Source organism: Oncorhynchus mykiss, chromosome 11 (assembly GCF_057628025.1).
Source record: "Oncorhynchus mykiss isolate SJ-2025 chromosome 11, ASM5762802v1, whole genome shotgun sequence".
Lineage (NCBI taxonomy): Eukaryota > Metazoa > Chordata > Actinopteri > Salmoniformes > Salmonidae > Oncorhynchus > Oncorhynchus mykiss.
In genome coordinates this window covers 70,154,479-70,174,126 of record NC_143032.1, presented here as the reverse complement: position 1 = coordinate 70,174,126, position 19,648 = coordinate 70,154,479, and the positions used below count along the sequence as shown (strand labels likewise).

Below are 19,648 nucleotides of genomic sequence, written 5' to 3'. Positions count from 1 at the left end.
AGAAGGAGAATATAGAATATAGAAGAAGAGTATAGAATATAGTAGGATAATATAGAATATTGAAGGAAAATATATAATATAGAAGCGGAATATAGAACACAGAAGGAGAGTATAGAATATAGAAGAAGAACATAGAATAAAGAAGGAGAATATAGAAGGAAATACAGAATATAGAAGGAGAATATAGAATATAGAATATAGAATATAGAAGGAGAATATAGAAGGAAAATATAGAATATACAAGGAGAATATAGAATATACAAGGACAATATAGAAGGGGAGTATAGAATATAGAAGGAGAGTATATTTCAAATAGTGCAAGACAAGTGCAAATAACCATTTGTGAATTGTAGGAGGCAAATAGTCGAATGGGGGTTATTTTTAGTACATGATCATAAACAAAAACAATGTATTTCTTTACAATACAGAAAAAGGTCATAGCTCTCACCTGTAACAGCATTGGTGGTGGTAGGAAGGCTCTCACGCTCACTCTTCACAGCTGTCACTCCCATCCCATACTCTGTCCCAGCTCTCAGGCCTACACAATACACAGACGAAGAACACTTATCGTACCAGATGTATGCAAACAGAGCATGAGAACAAAAACATGTTATTGTATTTTTAATATCAAATATTTATCAATGAAAACAATATGTTTAAAGTTTTATATTAAAACACCCAGCTGTTTGCAGGTGAAAAAGACCGAAGCTCTTCAAGGCTTTTAAAGCTACAGTGGGGAGAACAAGTATTTGATACACTGCCGATTTTGCAGGTTTTCCTAATTACAAAGCATGTAGAGGTCTGTAATTTCTATCATAGGTACACTTCAACTGTGAGAGACGGAATCTAAAACAAAAATCCAGAAAATCACATTGTATGATTTTTAAGTAATTAATTTGCATTTAATTGCATGACATAAGTATTTGATCACCTACCAACCATTAAGAATTACGTCTCTCACAGACCTCACAGTTTGTCTTTATTAACTTCTTAAGGTATATTTTCACTTTTGGATAAATAGCGTGCCCAATTTCAACTTCCTGCTACTCATGCCAATAATATAAGATATGCATACTGTTATTAGATTTGGATAGAAAACACTCGGGAGTTTCTAAAACTGTTTGAATCATGTCTGTGGGTATAACAGAACTTATGTAGAAGGCAAAACCCAGAATTTTTTTTTTTAGGTCTCTGTCTGTTCAGTGGGTTCTCATTGGGAAACGATATTTCTTAGGAACTAGTTTTCAGTTCCTACCGCTTCCACTGGATGTCACCAGTCTTTGGAATTTGGTTCAGGTTATTATTTTGTGCAATGAAGAAGTACGGCCATCTAGGAACTGCATAACACTGTTGAGAGTTGCGCAGGACTTGAAAAGTAGCTTGGTTTGTTGTCTTCCTGAATTGAACACAGATAGACCCGTCTTCAATTTGATTGATTATTAACGTTTAAAAATACCTAAAGTTGTATAACAAAAGTAGTTTGAAATGTTTGACAAAGTTTACAGGCAACTTTTGAAATATTTAGAAGTGACGTTGCGCAATTTGGAAGCTGTTTTTATCTGGATCAAACGCGCCAAATAAATGGACATTTTGGATATATATGGACGGAATTAATCGAACAAAAGGACCAATTGTGATGTCAATCAAACAGACTCAATCAAACAGACATCAGGGATAAAATTGTAGACCTGCACAAGGCTGGGATGGGCTACAGGACAATAGGCAAGCAGCTTGGTGAGAAGGGAACAACTCTTGGCGCAATTATTAGAAAATGGAAGAAGTTCAAGATGACGGTCAATCACCCTTAATCTGGAGCTCCATGCAAGATCTCACCTCGTGGGGCATCAATGATCATGAGGAAGGTGAGGGATCAGCCCAGAACTACACGGCAGGACCTGGTCAATGACCTGAAGAGAGCTGGGACCACAGTCTCAAAGAAAACCATTAGTAACACACTACGCCGTCATGGATTAAAATCCTGCAGCGCACGCAAGGTCCCCCTGCTCAAGCCAGCGCATGTCCAGGCCCGTCTGAAGTTTGCCAATGACCATCTGGATGATCCAGAGGAGGAATGGGAGAAGGTCATGTGGTCTGATGAGACAAAAATATAGCTTTTTGGTCTAAACTTTACTCGCCGTGTTTGGAGGAAGAAGAAGGATGAGTACAACCCCAAGAACACCATCCCAACTGTGAAGCATGGAGGTGGAAACATCATTCTTTGGGGATGCTTTTCTGCAAAGGGGACAGGACGACTGCACTGTATTGAGGGGAGGATGGATGGGGCCATGTACCGCGAGATGTTGGCCAACAACCTCCTTCCCTCAGTAAGAGCATTGAAGATGGGTCGTGGCTTTGTTTTCCAGCATGACAACGACCCAAAACACACAGCCAGGGCAACTAAGGAGTGGCTCCGTAAGAAGCATCTCAAGGTCCTGGAGTGGCTTAGCCAGTCTCCAGACCTGAACCCAATAGAACATCTTTGGAGGGAGCTGAAAGTCCGTATTGCCCAGCGACAGCCCCGAAACCTGATAGATATGGAGAAGGTCTGTATGGAGGAGTGGGCCAAATTCCCTGCTGCAGTGTGCAAACCTGGTCAAGAACTACAGGAAACGTATGATCTCTGTAATTGCAAACAAAGGTTCTGTACCAAATATTAAGTTCTGCTTTTCTGATGTATCAAATACTTATGTCATGCAATAAAATGCAAATTGATTACTTAAAAATCATACAATGTGATTTTCTGGATTTTTGTTTTAAATTCCGTCCCTCACATTTGAAGTGTACCTATGATAAAAAATTACAGACCTCTACATGCTTTGTAAGTAGGAAAACTTGCAAAATTGGCAGGGTATCAAATACTTCTCCCCACTGTATAGTTGAAGTTGTGCCTTCAAAAGCTAGTCACAGTTAAAAGTTGTTCAAGCAGGAAAATGGATAATTAACTTAATAAACATAGGTCTGTCGGACATTTGAAGTTTGTTGTGATTGTAGCTGCTACATCTGGACAAAATATTTTATTACCAGACTTCTCTGGTCTCTACTCCTCCCGTTACGGGGTCTGAGACGCCAAAGTTTCCCACCAATTGCTCTGAGAAATTGAACACCCTAGTCATTGGCGACTCTATTACCCGCAGTATTAGACTTAAAGCTAATCATCCAGCGATCATACACTGTTTACCAGGTGGCAGGGCTACCGATGTTAAGACTAATCTGAAAATGGTACTGGCTAAAGCTAAAACTGGCGAGTGTAGAGAGTATAGAGATATTGTTATCCACGTCGGCACCAACGATGTTAGGATGAAACAGTCAGAGATCACCAAGTGCAACAAAGCTTCAGCCTATACATCAGCTAGAAAGATGTGTCGGCATCAAGTAATTGTCTCTGGCCCCCTCCCAGTTAGGGGAGTGATGAGCTCTACAGCAGAGTCTCAAAACTCAAAAATCGCTGGTTGAAAACTGTTTTCTGCCCCTCCCAAAAGATAGAATTTGTAGATAATTGGCCTTCTTTCTGGGACTCACCCACAAACAGGACCAAGCCTGGTCTGTTGGGAGTGACGGACTCCATCCTAGCTGGAGGGGTGCTCTCATCTTATCTACCAACATAGACAGGGCTCTAACTCCTCTAGCTCCACAATGAAATAGAGTGCAAGCCAGGCAGCAGGCTGGTAGCCTGCCTGCCAGCTTAATGGAGTCTGCCACTAGCACAGTCAGTGTAGTCAGCTCAGCTATTCCCATTGAGACTGTGGCTGTGCCTCGACCTAGGTTGGTCAAAACTAAACATGGTGGTGTTCTCCTTAGCAATCTCACTAGACTAAAGACCTCCTCCATTCCTGCCATTATTGAAAGAGATTGTGATACCTCACATCTCAAAATAGGGCTATTTAATGTTAGATCCCTCACTTCAAAGGCAGTTATAGTCAATGAACTAATCACTGATCATAATCTTGATGTGATTGGCTTGACTGAAATATGGCTTAAGCCTGATGAATTTACTGTGTTAAATGAGGCCTCACCTCCTGGTTACACTAGTGACAATATCCCCCGTGCATCCCGCAAAGGCGGAGGTGTTGCTAACATTTACGATAGCAAATTTCAATTTACAAAACAACCCCCAACCTTTTTCGTCTTTTGAGCTTCTAGTCATGAAATGTATGCAGCCTACTCAATCACTTTTTATAGCTACTCATTGAGTTCCCTGAATTCCTATCAGACCTTGTAGTCATAGCAGATAATATTCACATTTTTGGTGATTTTAATATTCACATGGAAAAGTCCACAGACCCACTCCAAAAGGCTTTCAGAGCCATCATCGACTGGGTTTTGTCCAACATGTCTCTGGACCTACTCACTGTCACAGTCACAGTCATACTCTGGACCTAGTTTTGTACCATGGAATAAATGTTGTGGATCTTAATGTTTTTCCTCATAATCCTGGACTATCGGACCACCATTTTATTACGTTTGCAATCGCAACAAATAATCTGCTCAGACCCCAACCAAGGAGCATCAAAAGTCGTGCTATAAATTATCAGACAACCCAAAGATTCCTTGATGCCCTTCCAGACTCCCTCTGCCTACCCAAGGATGTCAGAGGACACAAATAAGTTAACCACCTAATTGAGGAACTAAATTTAACCTTGCGCAATACCCAAGATGCAGTTGCACCCCTAAAAACTAAAAACATTTGTCATAAGAAACTAGCTCCCTGGTATACAGAAAATACCCGAGCTCTGAAGTAAGCTTCCAGAAAATTGGAACAGAAATGGCGCCACACCAAACTGGAAGTCTTCCGACTAGCTTGGAAGGACAGCACCGTGCAGTATCGAAGAGCCCTTATTGCTGCTCCACCAAACTGGAAGTCTTCCGACTAGCTTGGAAAGACAGTACCGTGCAGCAGTTTTTGATACTGTCGCAAAGCTAACTAAAAAGCAATATTTCCCAAGAGAGGATGGCTTTCACTTCAGCAGTAATAAATTCATGAACTTCTTTGAGGAACAGATCATGATCATTAGAAAGCAAATTACAGACTCCTCTTAAAATCTGAGTATTCCTCCAAAGCTCAGTTGTCCTCAGTCTGCACAACTCTGCCAGGACCTAGGATCAAGAGAGACACTCAAGTGTTTTAGTACTAGATCTCTTGACACAATGATGAAAATAATCATGGCCTCTAAACCTTCAAGCTGCATACTGGACCCTATTCCAACTAAACTACTGAAAGAGTTGCTTCCTGTGCTTGGCCCTCCTATGTTGAACATAATAAACGGCTCTCTATCCACCGGATGTGTACCAAACTCACTAAAAGTGGCAGTAACAAAGCCTCGCTTGAAAAAGCCAAACCTTGACCCAGAAAATATAAAAACTAATCAGCCTATATCGAATCTTCCATTCCTCTCAAAAATGTTAGAAAAAGCTGTGACACCGCAACTCACTGCCTTCCTGAAGACAAACAACGTATATGAAATGCTTCAGTCTGGTTTAAGACCCCATCAAAGCACTGAGACTGCACTTGTGAAGGTGGTAAATGACCTTTTAATGGCGTCAGACCGAGGCTCTGCATCTGTCCTCGTGCTCCTAGACCTTAGTGCTGCTTTTGATACCATCGATCACCACATTCTTTTGGAGAGATTGGAAACCCAAATTGGTCAACACGGACAAGTTCTGTCCTGGTTTAGATCTTATCTGTCGGAAAGATATCAGTTTGTCTCTGTGAATGGTTTGTCGGCTGCTAGAATCCTGACTAGAACCAAAATATTGGATAATATTACTCCAGTGCTAGTCTCCCTACACTGGCTTCCTGTCAAGGCAAGGGTTAATTTCAAGGTTTTACTGCTAACTTACAAAGCATTACATGGGCTTGCTCCTACCTATCTCTCTGATTTGGTCCTGCCGTACATACCTGCACGTACGCTATGGTCACAAGACGCAGACCTCCTAATTATCCCTAGAATTTCTAAGCTGGAGGCAGGGCTTTCTCCTATAGAGCTCCATTTTTATGGAATGGTCTGCCTACCCATGTGAGAGACACAGACTCAGTCTCAACCTTTAAGTATTTACTGAAGACTCACCTCTTCAGTACATCATATGATTGAGTGTAGTCTGGCCCAGGAGTGTGAAGGTGAACGGAAAAGCTCTGGAGCAACGAACAGCCCTTGCTGTCTCTGCCTGGCTGGTTCCCCTCTCTCCACTGGGATTTTCTGCCTCTAACCCTATTACAGGAGCTGAGTCACTGGCTTACTGGTGCTCTTCCATGCCGTCCCTGGGAGGTGTATGTCACTTGAGTGGGTTGAGTCACTGACGTGATCGTCCTTTCTGGGTTGGTGCCCCCCCTTGGGTTGTGCCATGGCGGAGATCTTTGTGGGCTATACTCGGCCTTGTCTCAGGATGGTAAGTTGGTGGTTGAAGATATCCCTCTAGTGGTGTGGGGGCTGTGCTTTGGCAAAGTGGGTGGGGTTATATCCTGCCTGTTTGGCCCTGTCCGGGGGTATCATCGGATGGGGCCACAGTGTCTCCTGACCCCTCCTGTCTCAGCCTCCAGTATTTATGCTGCAGTAGTTTATGTGTCGGGGGGCTAGGGTCAGTCTGCTATATCTGGAGTACTTCTCCTGCCTTTTCCGCTGTCCTGTGTGAATTGAAGTATGCTCTCTCTAATTCTCTCTTTCATTCTTTCACTTTCTTTCTTTCTTTCTTTCTTTCTTTCTTTCTTTCTTTCTTTCTTTCTTTCTTTCTTTCTTTCTTTCTTTCTTTCTTTCTTTCTTTCTTTCTTTCTTTCTTTCTTTCTCTCTCTCTCTCTCTCTCTCTCGGAGGACGTGAGCCCTAGGACCATGCCTCAGGACTACCTGGCATGATGACTCCTTGCTGTCCCCAGTCCACCTGGCCGTTTTGCTGCTCCAGTTTCAACTGTTCTGCCTGCGGCTATGGAACCTTGACCTGTTCGCCGGACATGCTACCTGTCCCAGACCTGCTGCTTTCAACTCTCTTGAGACAGCAGGAGCAGAAGAGATACTCTTAATGATCTGCTATGAAAAGCCAACTGACATTTACTCCTGAGGTGCTGACTTGTTGCACCTTCGACAACTACTGTAATTATTATTATTTGACCATGCTGGTCATTTATGAACATTTGAACATCTTGGCCATGTTCTGTTATAATCTCCACCCTGCACAGCCAGAAGAGGACTGGCCACCCCTCATAGCCTGGTTCCTCGCTAGGTTTCTTCCTAGGTTTAGGCCTTTCTAGGGTGTTTTTCCTAGCCACCGTGCTTCTACACCTGCATTGCTTGCTGTTTGGGGTTTTAGGCTGGGTTTCTGTACAGCACTTTGAGATATCAGCTGATGTAAGAAGGGCTATATTAATAAATTTGATTTGATTTGATTTAATTGCCTTGCTAATAGATTGAAGCATAATTGGGTTTATTTTCAGCCTCTTCATTTTGGAACCTCTATCTGCTCTGATTGATCTAGAAGAGGCGCTGTATGGGGCAGAAACAACATTTGCTATGATATAAGAGGCTTTGAGATCCTTTTAGTCCGGCTATGTGGCCGCGCTGTGCGGTGCAATTAAGAGCCCTCAGTCCAACGGCCTTCATTTCCTTTATTAACTCCCACAGAGGTCACTAGGCAACCAGGCACAAGAAGCATGAAATTAAACCTAACGCAGAGGAAACTCATTATCAATAAAATCACAAGCGTGAAGGCAATTACAGATAATAACTGTGTGAAAAAAGTGCTGAGGTTTGTGAGGAGCGGAGAGGAGCGGAGGGGGACCGGGGAGGCCAGTCAGCTGAATAGAAGCACTGGATGCATCCCAAATGGCACCTTATTCCATATATAGTGCACTACTTCTGACCAGAGCCTATAGCCAGATGGTCCCTGATCAAAAGTAGTGCACTATATAGGGAATAGGATGGCATTTTGGGACACAGCAAATGCCTTATTTACAGGGGATGGGTCTCCCAAGAACAAAGAACGGGCCCCAGACAAAGACACTATTACCCGTTTGGAACTCTTTTTTTTTTCTCAGCCAGGGAGCTTAATCCGTTGATGCAGTGGCACATGGTATACAAAAAGAGTCTGTCCGCCCGCCGGACTCAAAACATGGAGTATAATGGGAACCGGTGCAGGAGGATAAAAATAGGCCCTCCCTGCATTTCTTGTTAAACCAGGATGAATCTCACATTGAAGTAGTAGTGTTATTCCATTTAAGGCCTGAATGCAATCTCCCTTGAGCTGTTTTCTAATAAAGTGGGGGTCTTTTGTGGTCGGACAAACGTTTAATGACAGAAAAACAAAGCAGCCCATCTGTAAATAAGTGTATTGAATTTAATAATGACAATTTAGAAGGAGGGCCGCAAACGCTTGGCAGCAGAACAGTTGGCAGAGCGAGGCTGCCGTTTACATTGAAAAACAATATACACTATATATACAGCAATATGTGGACACCCCTTCAAATTAGTAGATTCAGCAATTTCAGCCTCACCCATTGCTGACAGGTGTATAACATCAAGCACACAGCAATGCAATCTCCATAGACAAATATTGGCAGTAGAATGGCCTTACTGAAGAGCTCAGTGACTTTCAAGGTGGCACCGTCATAGGATGCCACCTTTCCAACAAGTCAGTTCGTCAAATTTCTGCCCTGCTAGAGCTGCCCCAGTCAACATATGTGCTGTTATTGTGAAATGGAAACGTCTAGAAACAACAATGGCTAAGCCGCAAAGTGGGAGGATACACAAGCTCACAGAACGGGACCGGCGAGTGCTGAAGTGCGTAGTGTGATAAAAACCGCCTGTCCTCGGTTGCAATATTCACTACTGAGTTCCAAACTGCCTGTGGAAGCAACGTCAGCACAAGAACTGTTCGTCGGAAGCTTGATGAAATGGGTTTCCATGGCCGAGCAGCCGCACACAAGCCTAAGATGACCATGCTCAATGCCAGGCGTTGGCTGGTGTGATGTAACGTTCGCTGCCATTGGACACTGGAGCAGTGGAAACGTGTTCTCTGGAGTAATGAATCACTCTTCACCATCTGGCAGTCCGATGGACGAATCTGGGTTTGGCAGATGCCAGGAGAATGCTACCTGCCCCAATGCATAGTGCCAACTGTAAAGTTTGGTGGAGGAGGAATAATGGTCTAGGGCTTTTTCATGGTTCGGGCTAGGCCCCTTAGATCCAGTGAAGGGAAATCTTAAGGCTACAGCATACCACGACGAGTTTGTGCTTCCAACATTGTGGAAACGTTTTTGCGAAGGCCCTTTCCTGTTTCAGCATGTCAATGGCCCCGTGCACAAAGCGAGGTGCATACAGAAATGTTTTGTCAAGATCGGTATGGAAGAACTTGACTGGCCTGCACAGAGCCCTGACCTCAATCCCATCGAACACCTTTGGGATGAATTGGAACGCTGACTGCGAGCCAGGCCTAATTGCCCAACATCAGTGCCCGACCTCACTAATGCTCTTGTGGCTGAATGGGTGCAAGTACCCGCAGCAATGTTCCAACATCTAGTGGAAAGCCTTACCAGAAGAGTGGAGGCTGTTATAACAGCAAAGGGGGACCAACTCCATATTAACGCCCATGATTTTTGGAATGAGATGTTCGACGAGCAGGTGTCCACATACTTTTGGTCATGTAGTGTATATTAATTTACACAAAGAGAGGACGGTTGTTTTATAGCTGTTCTCACATTAATTGTTTTTTTAAGAGGTAAAAACAAAAATATCTAAAAACTGAAAATTCACAGATATTACACAACACCACCACCAAAAGCATCCTGTTATAACTAGACTAGTGGAGGGGCTCTGTCTTACCAGTGATCTTGAACAAAGGAAAAGGAGCAGTTGCCACTACCTTGCTCTACAACCAAGGTGCATGAACTGAGGAGTAAACGGAATAGAAGAGGAATTCTTGTAAGGGGAACTCTTGGAGGGCAGTTGGAGTTGATAAAAACACATAGTTATTGATATAACTAACACGTTTCGGCCCTTACAGTTCATCAGGGTTTTACAGATATGTAGTAAAATAAGATCACTTACCAGTGATCTTGGCCTGGGTGGTGTCCAGGGGTCCGGTAGGGAACAACAGCTCTCCATGGTCTCCTCCAGAGAGGGGGCCATATTTGATGCGGTAGTTGTCTACTTGAGCCTGGCTGTTCTTCCACTCCAGAGTAATGCTCTCGTCAGTCAGCTCTACCGTCTGCAGGTCCCGCGGGGCATCCAGGTCTGGAACACATCCAGTCATAGATCAGGCAGGGGGGAATGTCATGATCCCCTCGCAAATACAATACGATGTGTGGTCCAGACCCCAGTTGAGAACAGACCAACACTTTTTGATCTAGGATGTGGCCCCCTGGGCAAAATGACTTTGACACCTCTGGCCTAGTTGATCAAAGATCCTGGACAGTTTTTAATCCATTTTTTAAGCTTATTGGATGTTTATTTTAATTGAATCTAAATGTATAACAGCTAAAGGGTAAGACATGAACATTTAAACGTTTCAATAATCAACATTACCTTTATTCTAATCAAAGACCCAGCAAACAAATTATTACACATACATCATTTTGATATTGTGTTGTTTAAAGAGATCCACACTTCCAGCCACTTTCCCCAAATTCCCATGTTTTCCAGAAATCCCGGTTGAACGATTTCCAGATTTCCTGGTTATTCCCTCCCGATTCCAGGTTTTTCCAGAAATCCCAGTAGGAGCATTCATGGATATCCTGTTTATTCCCTCCTGATTCAAAGATTTCTGGAAAACTTTTGCAACCCTAGTGTTGTATAGTTTGCTTGTCCCTAATGGGCCCTGGTGCACTATAAATGGAATAAGGTGCCAAATGGAATACAACTCTTGTCTTACCTGTGAGGAAGGTCTCAGATACAGGCACGCTGGTCATCTCTCCCCTCTTGGCCATGAGCGACACCTCGTACTCTGTGTCAGGGTTCAGGCTGCCCAGGTGGTGCTGTGTGTCGCTGGAGGACAGCTCCACTGTGTTCCTGTCTGAGGGGTTGTCGCTGGGCCCATAAGACACTCTCACCCCATCCACCATGGCCACAGGCAGGAACCAGGTCACCAGCGCTGTGGTGTCCGTTACATCACGCAAATTCACCTCTCTAGGAGAATCGATCTCTGGGGAGAGAGGAGGTGGGGGGTGTGAATACAGGGTGTGGTATGCATACAGCTCTATGGTACCTGGTCAAATGTATTGCACTATATAAGGAATATGGTGCAGTTTGGGTCGCACCCCAGGACTGAGAACATTTAGTTAGCATTCATGATGTTTTTCATGTAGAGCAGCATTTCCCAAACTAAGTCCTCGAGTCCCCAGGGGGTGCACATTTTGTTTTTTTGCCATAACACTACACAGCTGATTCAAATGATCAAACTTGATGATTAGTTGATTATTTTAATCAGCTGTGTAGTGCTAGAGCAAAAACCACCGAGTTTGGTCAGAGAACAGGGTTTATTAAGGCAGGTTGTCTATTTTTAATAAGGTGATACTGGGTGCAGGTGTCCTGGTAAAAGGCCATGGATAGGGCAGAGAGACTTGGAATATGATTGAAATAGTTTGAGCTCTCATCAGAGCCTTTGTTACAGGGTTGAATATGAATAGTGACAGGATTTACTACCAATAATCATTTGAAAACGAACTATGTTTTCTTTTAGGCATCCATGCATGACGTTATTAATTTAAGTACAGATCAAAACCCAGAGCATGAAAGGCACTTTCCCTAGATTATGATGGAATGGATTTGTCACAATTAGCAACTTCAGGAAAGTCAACCTTCTGCAGAAGAAAGATAAAACAGGGAATCTGCACTGGAGCTTAACATAGATTTAACCGCTGGCTGTGTGTGTGTGTGTGTGTGTCGTTCGAGGGTTGTGATTGTTTCCTGGGAGGATGATGGCTTCCCATGAGCCGGAGTGGTCCCTCCCTCCCTCCCACACAAACACACACCATGGGGGAGGGGATGTGGGAGGGCATGGGGGAGGGGATCTCTCCATGCAATTAGCCCCACAGAAGGCTAATCCCACTACACTATGTCTATGTGACTATTAAAACCTACCCTAATCAGAAACCATGTATAGATGGCGGCATTCGCGCAAAGCTGAATGTGCGAGCCATCACATTCAATGATGGAAAGATGACTAGGAATATGGCCGAATATAAACAGTGTAGTTATTCCCTCTGCAAGGCAATCAAACAAGTGGAATGTTGGTATAGGGACAACGTAGAGTTGCAATTCAACAGCTCAGACACGAGACGTATGTGGCAGGGTCTACAGGCAGTTATGGACTTCAAAAAGAAACCCAGCCAAGTCACGGGCACCGACGTCTTGCTTCCAGAAAAACTAAACACCATTGCCCGCATTGAGGATAATACAGTGCCACCGACGCAGCCCGCTACCAGGGACTGCGGGCCTCCCTCTCCTTCTCCGTGGCCGACGTGAGTAAGACATTTAAACGTGTTAACCCTCGCAAGGCTGCTGGCCCAGACGGCGTCCTTAGCCGTGTCCTCAGAGCATGCGCAGACCAGCTGGCTGGTGTGTTTACGGACATATTCAATTGCTCCCTATCCCAGTCTGCTGCACCCATATGCTTCAAGATGGCTACCATTGTTCCTATACCCAAGAATGCAAAGATAACTGAACTAAATGACTATCGCGTCGTAGCACTCACCTCTGTCATCCTGGAGTGCTTTGAGAGACTAGTCAAGGATCATATCACCTCCACCTTACTTGCAACCCTAGGCCCACTTCAGTTTGCAAACCGCCCCAACAGGTCCACAGACGATGCAATCGCCATCACACCGCACACTGCCCTATCCCATCTGGACAAGAGGAATACCTATGTAAGCATGTTGTTCATTGACTACAGCTCAGCAATCAACACCATAGTACCCTCCAAGCTCATCATTAAGCTTAAGGCCCTGGGTCTCAACCCCGCCCTGTGCAATTGTGTCCTGGACTTTCTGACGGGCCGCCCCCAGGTGGTGAAGAACATCTCCACTTCACTGATCCTCAACACTGGGGCCCCACAAGGTTATGTGCTCAGCCCCCTCCTGTACTTCCTGTTCACCCATGACTGCGTGGCCATGCACGCCTCCAGCTCAATCATCAAGTTTGCAGATGACACAACAGTAGCGGGCTTGATTACCAACAATGACGAGAAAACAACCTCTAACTTAACGTCAACAAAACAAGGGAGATGATCGTGGACTTCAGGAAACAGCAGAGGTAGCACCCCAGCCTACAGGGAGGAGGTGAGGGCACTCGGAGTGTGGTGTCAGGAAAACAACCTCTCACTCAACATCAACAAAACCAAGGAGATGATTGTGGACTTCAGGAAACATTCAGAGAGAGCACTCCTCAATCCACATCGACAAGACAGTAGTGGCGAAGGTGGAAAGTTTTAAGTTCCTCGGCATACACATCACGGACAAACTGATATGGTCCACCCACACAGACAGTGTGGTGAAGAAGGATCAACAGGAGGCTGAAGAATTTTGGCTTGTCACCTAAAACCCTCACAAACGTTTACAGATGCACAATTCAGAGCGCCCTGTCGGGCTGTATCACCGCCTGGTATGGCAACTGCGCCTCCCTCAACCGCAAGACTCTCCAGAGGGTGGTGCGGTCAGCACAACGCATCACCAGGAGCAAACTACCTGCCCTCTAGGACACCTACAGCACTTGATGTCACAAGGAAGGCAAAAAAGATCATCAAGGACAACCACCACCCATCCCACTGCCTGTTCACCCCACTATCATCCAGAAGGCGAGGTCAGTACAGATGCATCAAAGCACAGACCGAGAGACTGATAAACAGCTTCTATCTCAGACTGTTAAACAGCCATCACTAACACAGAGGCTGCTGCCTACATACAGACTCAAATCACTGGCCACTTTAATAAATGCATCACTAGTCACCTAAAAAAATGACACTTTAATAATGTTTACATGTCTTACATTACTCATCTCATATGTATATACTGTATTTTATACCATCTACTGCATCTTGCCAATGCCGTTTGGCCATCGCTCATCCATATATTTATATGTACATATTCCTATTCCATCCCTTTACATTTGTGTATTAGGTAATTCTGAAATTGTTAGATTACTTGTTAGATATTGCTGCACTGTCTGAACTAGAAGCACAAGGATTTCGCTATACTCGCATTAGCATCTGCTAACTATGTGTATGTGACCAATAAAATTAGATTTGATTTGATGTGGCATGAGTCTGTGTGTTTTAATGGCAGACAGAGAGGCCTTGAGCTACATGGAGATCTAGGTAACATAATCCCAGTGTTGTTGTGTAAAAGTATGTTTGTGTGTGTTTATGTGTATGTGTGTGTGTGTGTGTGTGTGTACGTGCGTGTGCGTGCATGTGTGTGCACGCATGTGTGCAAGCACACGTGTGTGCGGTGTGTGTATGCATGTCTCAGGTTCCAATGTTCACCAGCTCAACAGCTCCATAAACTTTAAACACGGACATGCTAGTCCTATAGTGTCAGTCAACGCTATAATGTACAAACTACCCTCCGATAAAGAGGAAAGGGGGCGTATAAGAGGAGAATGTCAGGTAGCTAGTGGCTTAGTTCTGTTTACTCTGGCAAAGCGAATGCATTTTTCAAACCATAAATAAGCATAGAGAGCCTGACCTTGAATTGGGATGGAGGTGAGGCAATAAAGGTTAGTACAGAAACCTGTGAAGAACATTTGCTTTAGGATATTGAAATGTCTTTACTCTGATTTGTTGAAAGAGAACTCTTGCAACGGCAGGGGTGAAAGCTCCCAGTCTGTTCAGCTCCCATGTCAGCGCTGGCATGTTCGATTAAAAACCATGAGCTGGCGCACACCCAGGAAAAATTGTTTGTGTGGAGGTGCTGACTAACGGCGAATGAACTATAAACTATCAAAAGAAAGAAAGTCGCACACTCCATGTTTAAACTCCCAGCAATTTAACAGGTATTTGCCAACATTTCGGCATCACTGTGCCTTCCTCTGGGTAATGTCTTGAATACTTGAACCAGGTTATGTAGACACACAGTGCAATTACTGTAACCAATGACAGTAGTGAGGGGTGTGTCTTAATGATTAAGTTAATTAAAATTAATTTGTGAAACTGTTAAAAAAATAGTATATGGCATATTAAATATATTACACTATTGTTATCATATAGAAACATAATGGAATATTGTACATCATATTAGCATCAACATACGTTGGTTGTTTCATTCAATTTCACATAATCATTTCGTACTTAATTTCATATTTGTTACATGTAATCTTTTGGTTCAACCTGAATGTATAATGAGCACCATCAAACAGAGGGAACATATTAGGTGTACTCTAAATCACAAAAAAATAAGTTGAATTTCTATGTGTGAAATTTTCCAAGATACCAACTTTCTATACAGTCGCAAAATTACACAAACAAGTGTCTCCTCCACCAGGTAGACAGACCCATTGTAGCAGCAATTGACTCTGTAACATCAAGCATTTCCACATTTGTGGATTACCACATTAAACTGATGGTTGAGAATCTCCCATGTTAGGTCAAAGACACGAGTCACATGATCTCATTGATAGAGGGCTTAGGAAGGTTACCAGAGGGCACCCTGCTGGCCATTTTTGATGTGGAGAGCTTGTACACTAACATCCCACACACTGGAGGCTTGCAGGCGTTACAACACTTCCTTCAGCAGAGAGACTCTACCCTTGCTCCATCCAATGATTGCATCTTACAACTTACTGAACTGGTATTATCCCATAACTACTTTGTCTTTGAGTCAGACTTTTTCCTTCAAAGTTGGGGTGTAGCCCCCTGTATGTGGGACAATTTGAAGAAGCACTCCTTTATAAAACAGAGACACACCTTACTTTCTAAAATACTTCTATGGAAGAGATATATAGATGATGTCTTTGTGATATGGGAAGGAAGTCAGCAGGAACTAAATGAATTCCAAACTCTGCTAAAGGAGAACTCTGAATACCTCAAATTCACCATGCAGACTGATGAGAGTAAAAATAAACTACCTGGACTTATGGATCATCAAAGAGAATGATGCATTACACACAGACTTATTCACAAAGCCCACAGATCGCAATACCTTGTGCGGATAGTATGCATCCTCTTCCCCTCAAGAATGGTCTACCATATAATCAGTTACGCAGGGTTAAACGAATCTGTGGCCACCAGTCAAATTTTGACAGCAACGCAAAAAAAAAGACAGATAAATTCAAAATGAGAGTGTCACGAATCCCGTTTCCTGAGTCTGTTTTTTGCCTATGTTCTGTCCTGGAGAGTTTTTTCCGGCGTTCTGGAACGCACCCTGTCTGGTTGCACCCTGTCTGCAAGTCTCATTCGGCCCTCGTCATCAACTCTGGGAGCAGGTTTCAAGAGGGGGATCAAAGAGGGGGACGAGTGGTTGACTGGGTTCAATACTCCGATGGGACATTTCGAGTACCAGGTGATGCCGTTTGGACTGACCAACGCTCCTGCTGTGTTCCAAAGTATGGTGAATGACGTTCTGAGAGATATGATTGGTATTTTTGTGTTTGTTTACCTGGATGATATCCTCATCTTCTCGAAGGAGCTTTCTAGCCACGTTCAGCATGTCAAGCAGGTCCTGCAGCGGTTATTGGAGAACCGTCTGTTCGTGAAGGCTGAGAAGTGCGATTTTCACGCTCACACGACGTCCTTCCGCGGGTACATCATCTCCATGGGAGAGATCAAGATGGACCAAGAGAAGGTTCGGGCGGTTCGGGATTGGGTCCAGCCCGGTACGAGATTGCAGCTCCAGAGATTCCTGGGGTTTGCGAATTTTTATCGGAGGTTTATCCGTGATTACAGCCGGGTGGCTGCCCCTTTAACTGTACTGACGTCTTGCACCAGAAAGTTCTGTTGGTCTCCTGAGGCAGACCGAGCATGTCTAGATTTGAAGAGCCGATTCACCAACGCCCCGATTCTCTCTCAACCTGACACTTCCCGTCAGTTCGTTGTGGAGGTGGATGCGTCTGATGTGGGGGTGGGCGCCATCCTGTCCCAGCGTAGCTCCACTGACGGTAAACTCCATCCCTGCGCCTTCTACTCTTGTCGTCTTTCTCCAGCTGAAAGAAACTACGATGTGGGTAACCGGGAGCTTCTCGCTGTGAAGCTTGCCTTGGAGGAGTGGCGTCACTGGTTGGAGGGAGCGGAGCAACCGTTTGTGGTCTGGACTGACCACAAGAATCTGGCTTACGTGCAATCGGCTAAACGTCTCAACTCCCGTCAGGTGGCCTTTGTTTTTTGGACGCTTCAATTTTTCCCTGACGTTCCGACCTGGGTCGAAGAACGGGAAGGCGGACGCCCTGTCCCGGATGTTCTCCAAGACGGAGGAGAGTGGGGCCAAGACTGAGACGATTCTTCCCCAGAACGTTGTCGTGGGAGCCGTTACATGGAGGATTGAGGAGGAGGTGATGGCGGCTCTTCGGACACAGCCCGGGCCCGATAACGGTCCACCCGGTCGGATGTTTGTGCCTGAGTCAGTTCGTTCTGCTGTCCTTCAGTGGTCCCACGCCAGCAAGATAGCTTGTCACCCTGGTGTTGCTCGGACTATGGCGTTACTGCGCAGACGATTTTGGTGGCCTGCCATGGGAGAAGATACCCGGATATTTGTTGCCGCTTGTCCTGTTTGTGCGCAGAATAAGAGTACCAATCGGGCCAGCTCTGGGCTTCTTCAACCCCTACCTATTCCCCGGTGACCTTGGTCGCATCTGGCCCTGGATTTTGTCACGGGGTTGCCATCTTCTGTTGGTAACACGGTTATTCTGACCATCGTGGATAGATTCAGCAAGTTTGCCCACTTTGTTCCCCTCTCCAAGCTGCCTTCTGCCACTGAGACGTCCGAGATCCTGGTTAGGGAGGTGTTCAGGGTCCACGGGTTGCCCTGTGACATTGTTTCTAACCGTGGTCCTCAGTTTACCTCTGCTGTCTGGAAATCCTTCTGTTTGGCCATTGGAGCTACAGTCAGTCTCACATCTGGATTTCACCCCCAATCTAATGGTCAGGCGGAGAGAGCCAACCAGAAGATGGAGTCCACGCTGCGTTGTCTTGTCTCCTCTGATCCCACCTCTTGGTCATCTCAATTACCCTGGGTCGAGTATGCCCATAATACCCTTCCTTCCTCTGCCACTGGGATGTCCCCCTTCCAATGCCTGTACGGATACCAACCTCCCTTGTTTCCTTCTCAGGAGAGGGATCTTTCGGTCCCTTCTGTCCAGGCCCACATGCGTCGTTGCCACCGGACCTGGCATCGGGCCAGGAAGGTCCTCCTTAGAGTTTCTGACCGGTATCAGATCCAGGCGAATCGTTGCCGTATTCCTGCTCCCGCTTATACCATCGGAGATAAGGTGTGGTTGGCTACACGGGATCTTCCTCTACGGACTGAGTCGAGGAAACTGTCACCAAAGTTCATTGGTCCGTTTGTGGTGGAGAGAATTATTAACCCTGATGTGGTCCGACTCAAATTGCCGGCAACGCTTCGAGTACACCCCACCTTTCATGTCTCCTGCCTCAAGCCGGTTCACCTCAGTCCTCTGTTACCCCCTCCTCCTCGTCCTCCTCCTTCTCGGATGATCGGAGGTGGTCCTGTCTACACGGTGCGCCGCATCATGGACTCCAGACGGCGGGGTCGAGGGTTCCAGTATTTAGTGGATTGGGAAGGATATGGTCCTGAGGAGAGGAGTTGGATTCCTCTGCGTCAGATCCTTGATGATGACCTGCTTCGTGACTTTTACCGCCTCCACCCTGGCGCTCCGGGTAGTCCGCCCGGTGGCGTTCGTCGGAGGGGGGGTACTGTCACGAATCCCGTTTCCTGAGTCTGTTTTTTGCCTATGTTCTGTCCTGGAGAGTTTTTTCCGGCGTTCTGGAACGCACCCTGTCTAGTTGCCGGGCAATGTAGCCAGTTGGGGTTTCTGATTACCCGCACCTGTATCCCATCAGCTATCTGCACACCTGGTCCTGATCATCATCTCTCCTCTTCATAAGCCCGGACCTGACATCCATTTCCTGCCGGATCGTTAGCCATGAACAGTATGTTGTGCCAGAGTATCAGCCTCAAGTTGGATAGAATTTGTTTTGTTGTTTGTTACGTATTGCTTGCCTTGAACCTACCTCCGTTTGTTCTGTCTTCAGCTACTCACCCGGATCATTTACCGCAATCCCGCCTGGTCGTCGGAGGATTCCGCTTCCCCATTGGATCCACCTATTTACTCCCATCAACTCACCACCGCTACCCGCTACGCCACCTGGATATATCTACCCATTCACATTCACTTGTAAATAAATACTCACCTTCTTCCTACTCTCCTTGTCCTGGTCTGCTTCTGGGTTCGATTTTGAAGAAACGTGACAGAACGATCCGGCCAAGAATGAACCCAGCGGACCTGGATTCCGTTTGCCATGCCATTACCCAGCAGGGGAAGACATTGGGACAACACAAGACGGCGCTACAGGAGAGAGCGGTTGCAATCCAGAACGCATCTGCTAGCTTGACACAAATCCAGGATCAGCTCAGTTTGCTGGCGATTCATTCACCACCTGTTTCACCCATCTCACCTGCCGTGTCTGATGCGGTTTCCTTCCGTGAACCCAAGGTACCGACGAC

The 19,648-nt window shown here is 45.4% G+C and overlaps 1 protein-coding gene across 3 annotated transcripts in view; it reads right to left on the bottom strand.

Annotated features, from left to right (window-relative positions):
- Nucleotides 1-19,648, bottom strand: part of LOC110536289 (tenascin) — a 79,725-nt gene that overhangs the window by 21,745 nt on the left and 38,332 nt on the right. For all 3 annotated transcript variants that reach the window (XM_021622011.3, XM_021622012.3, XM_036936188.2), the window contains exons 7-9: nucleotides 10,852-11,121; nucleotides 10,029-10,214; nucleotides 449-538 (exon numbers count right to left, since the gene is read on the bottom strand). In XM_021622011.3, coding sequence (XP_021477686.3) covers nucleotides 449-538; nucleotides 10,029-10,214; nucleotides 10,852-11,121 — 546 coding nt within the window. The remainder of the gene's footprint in view (nucleotides 1-448; nucleotides 539-10,028; nucleotides 10,215-10,851; nucleotides 11,122-19,648) is intronic.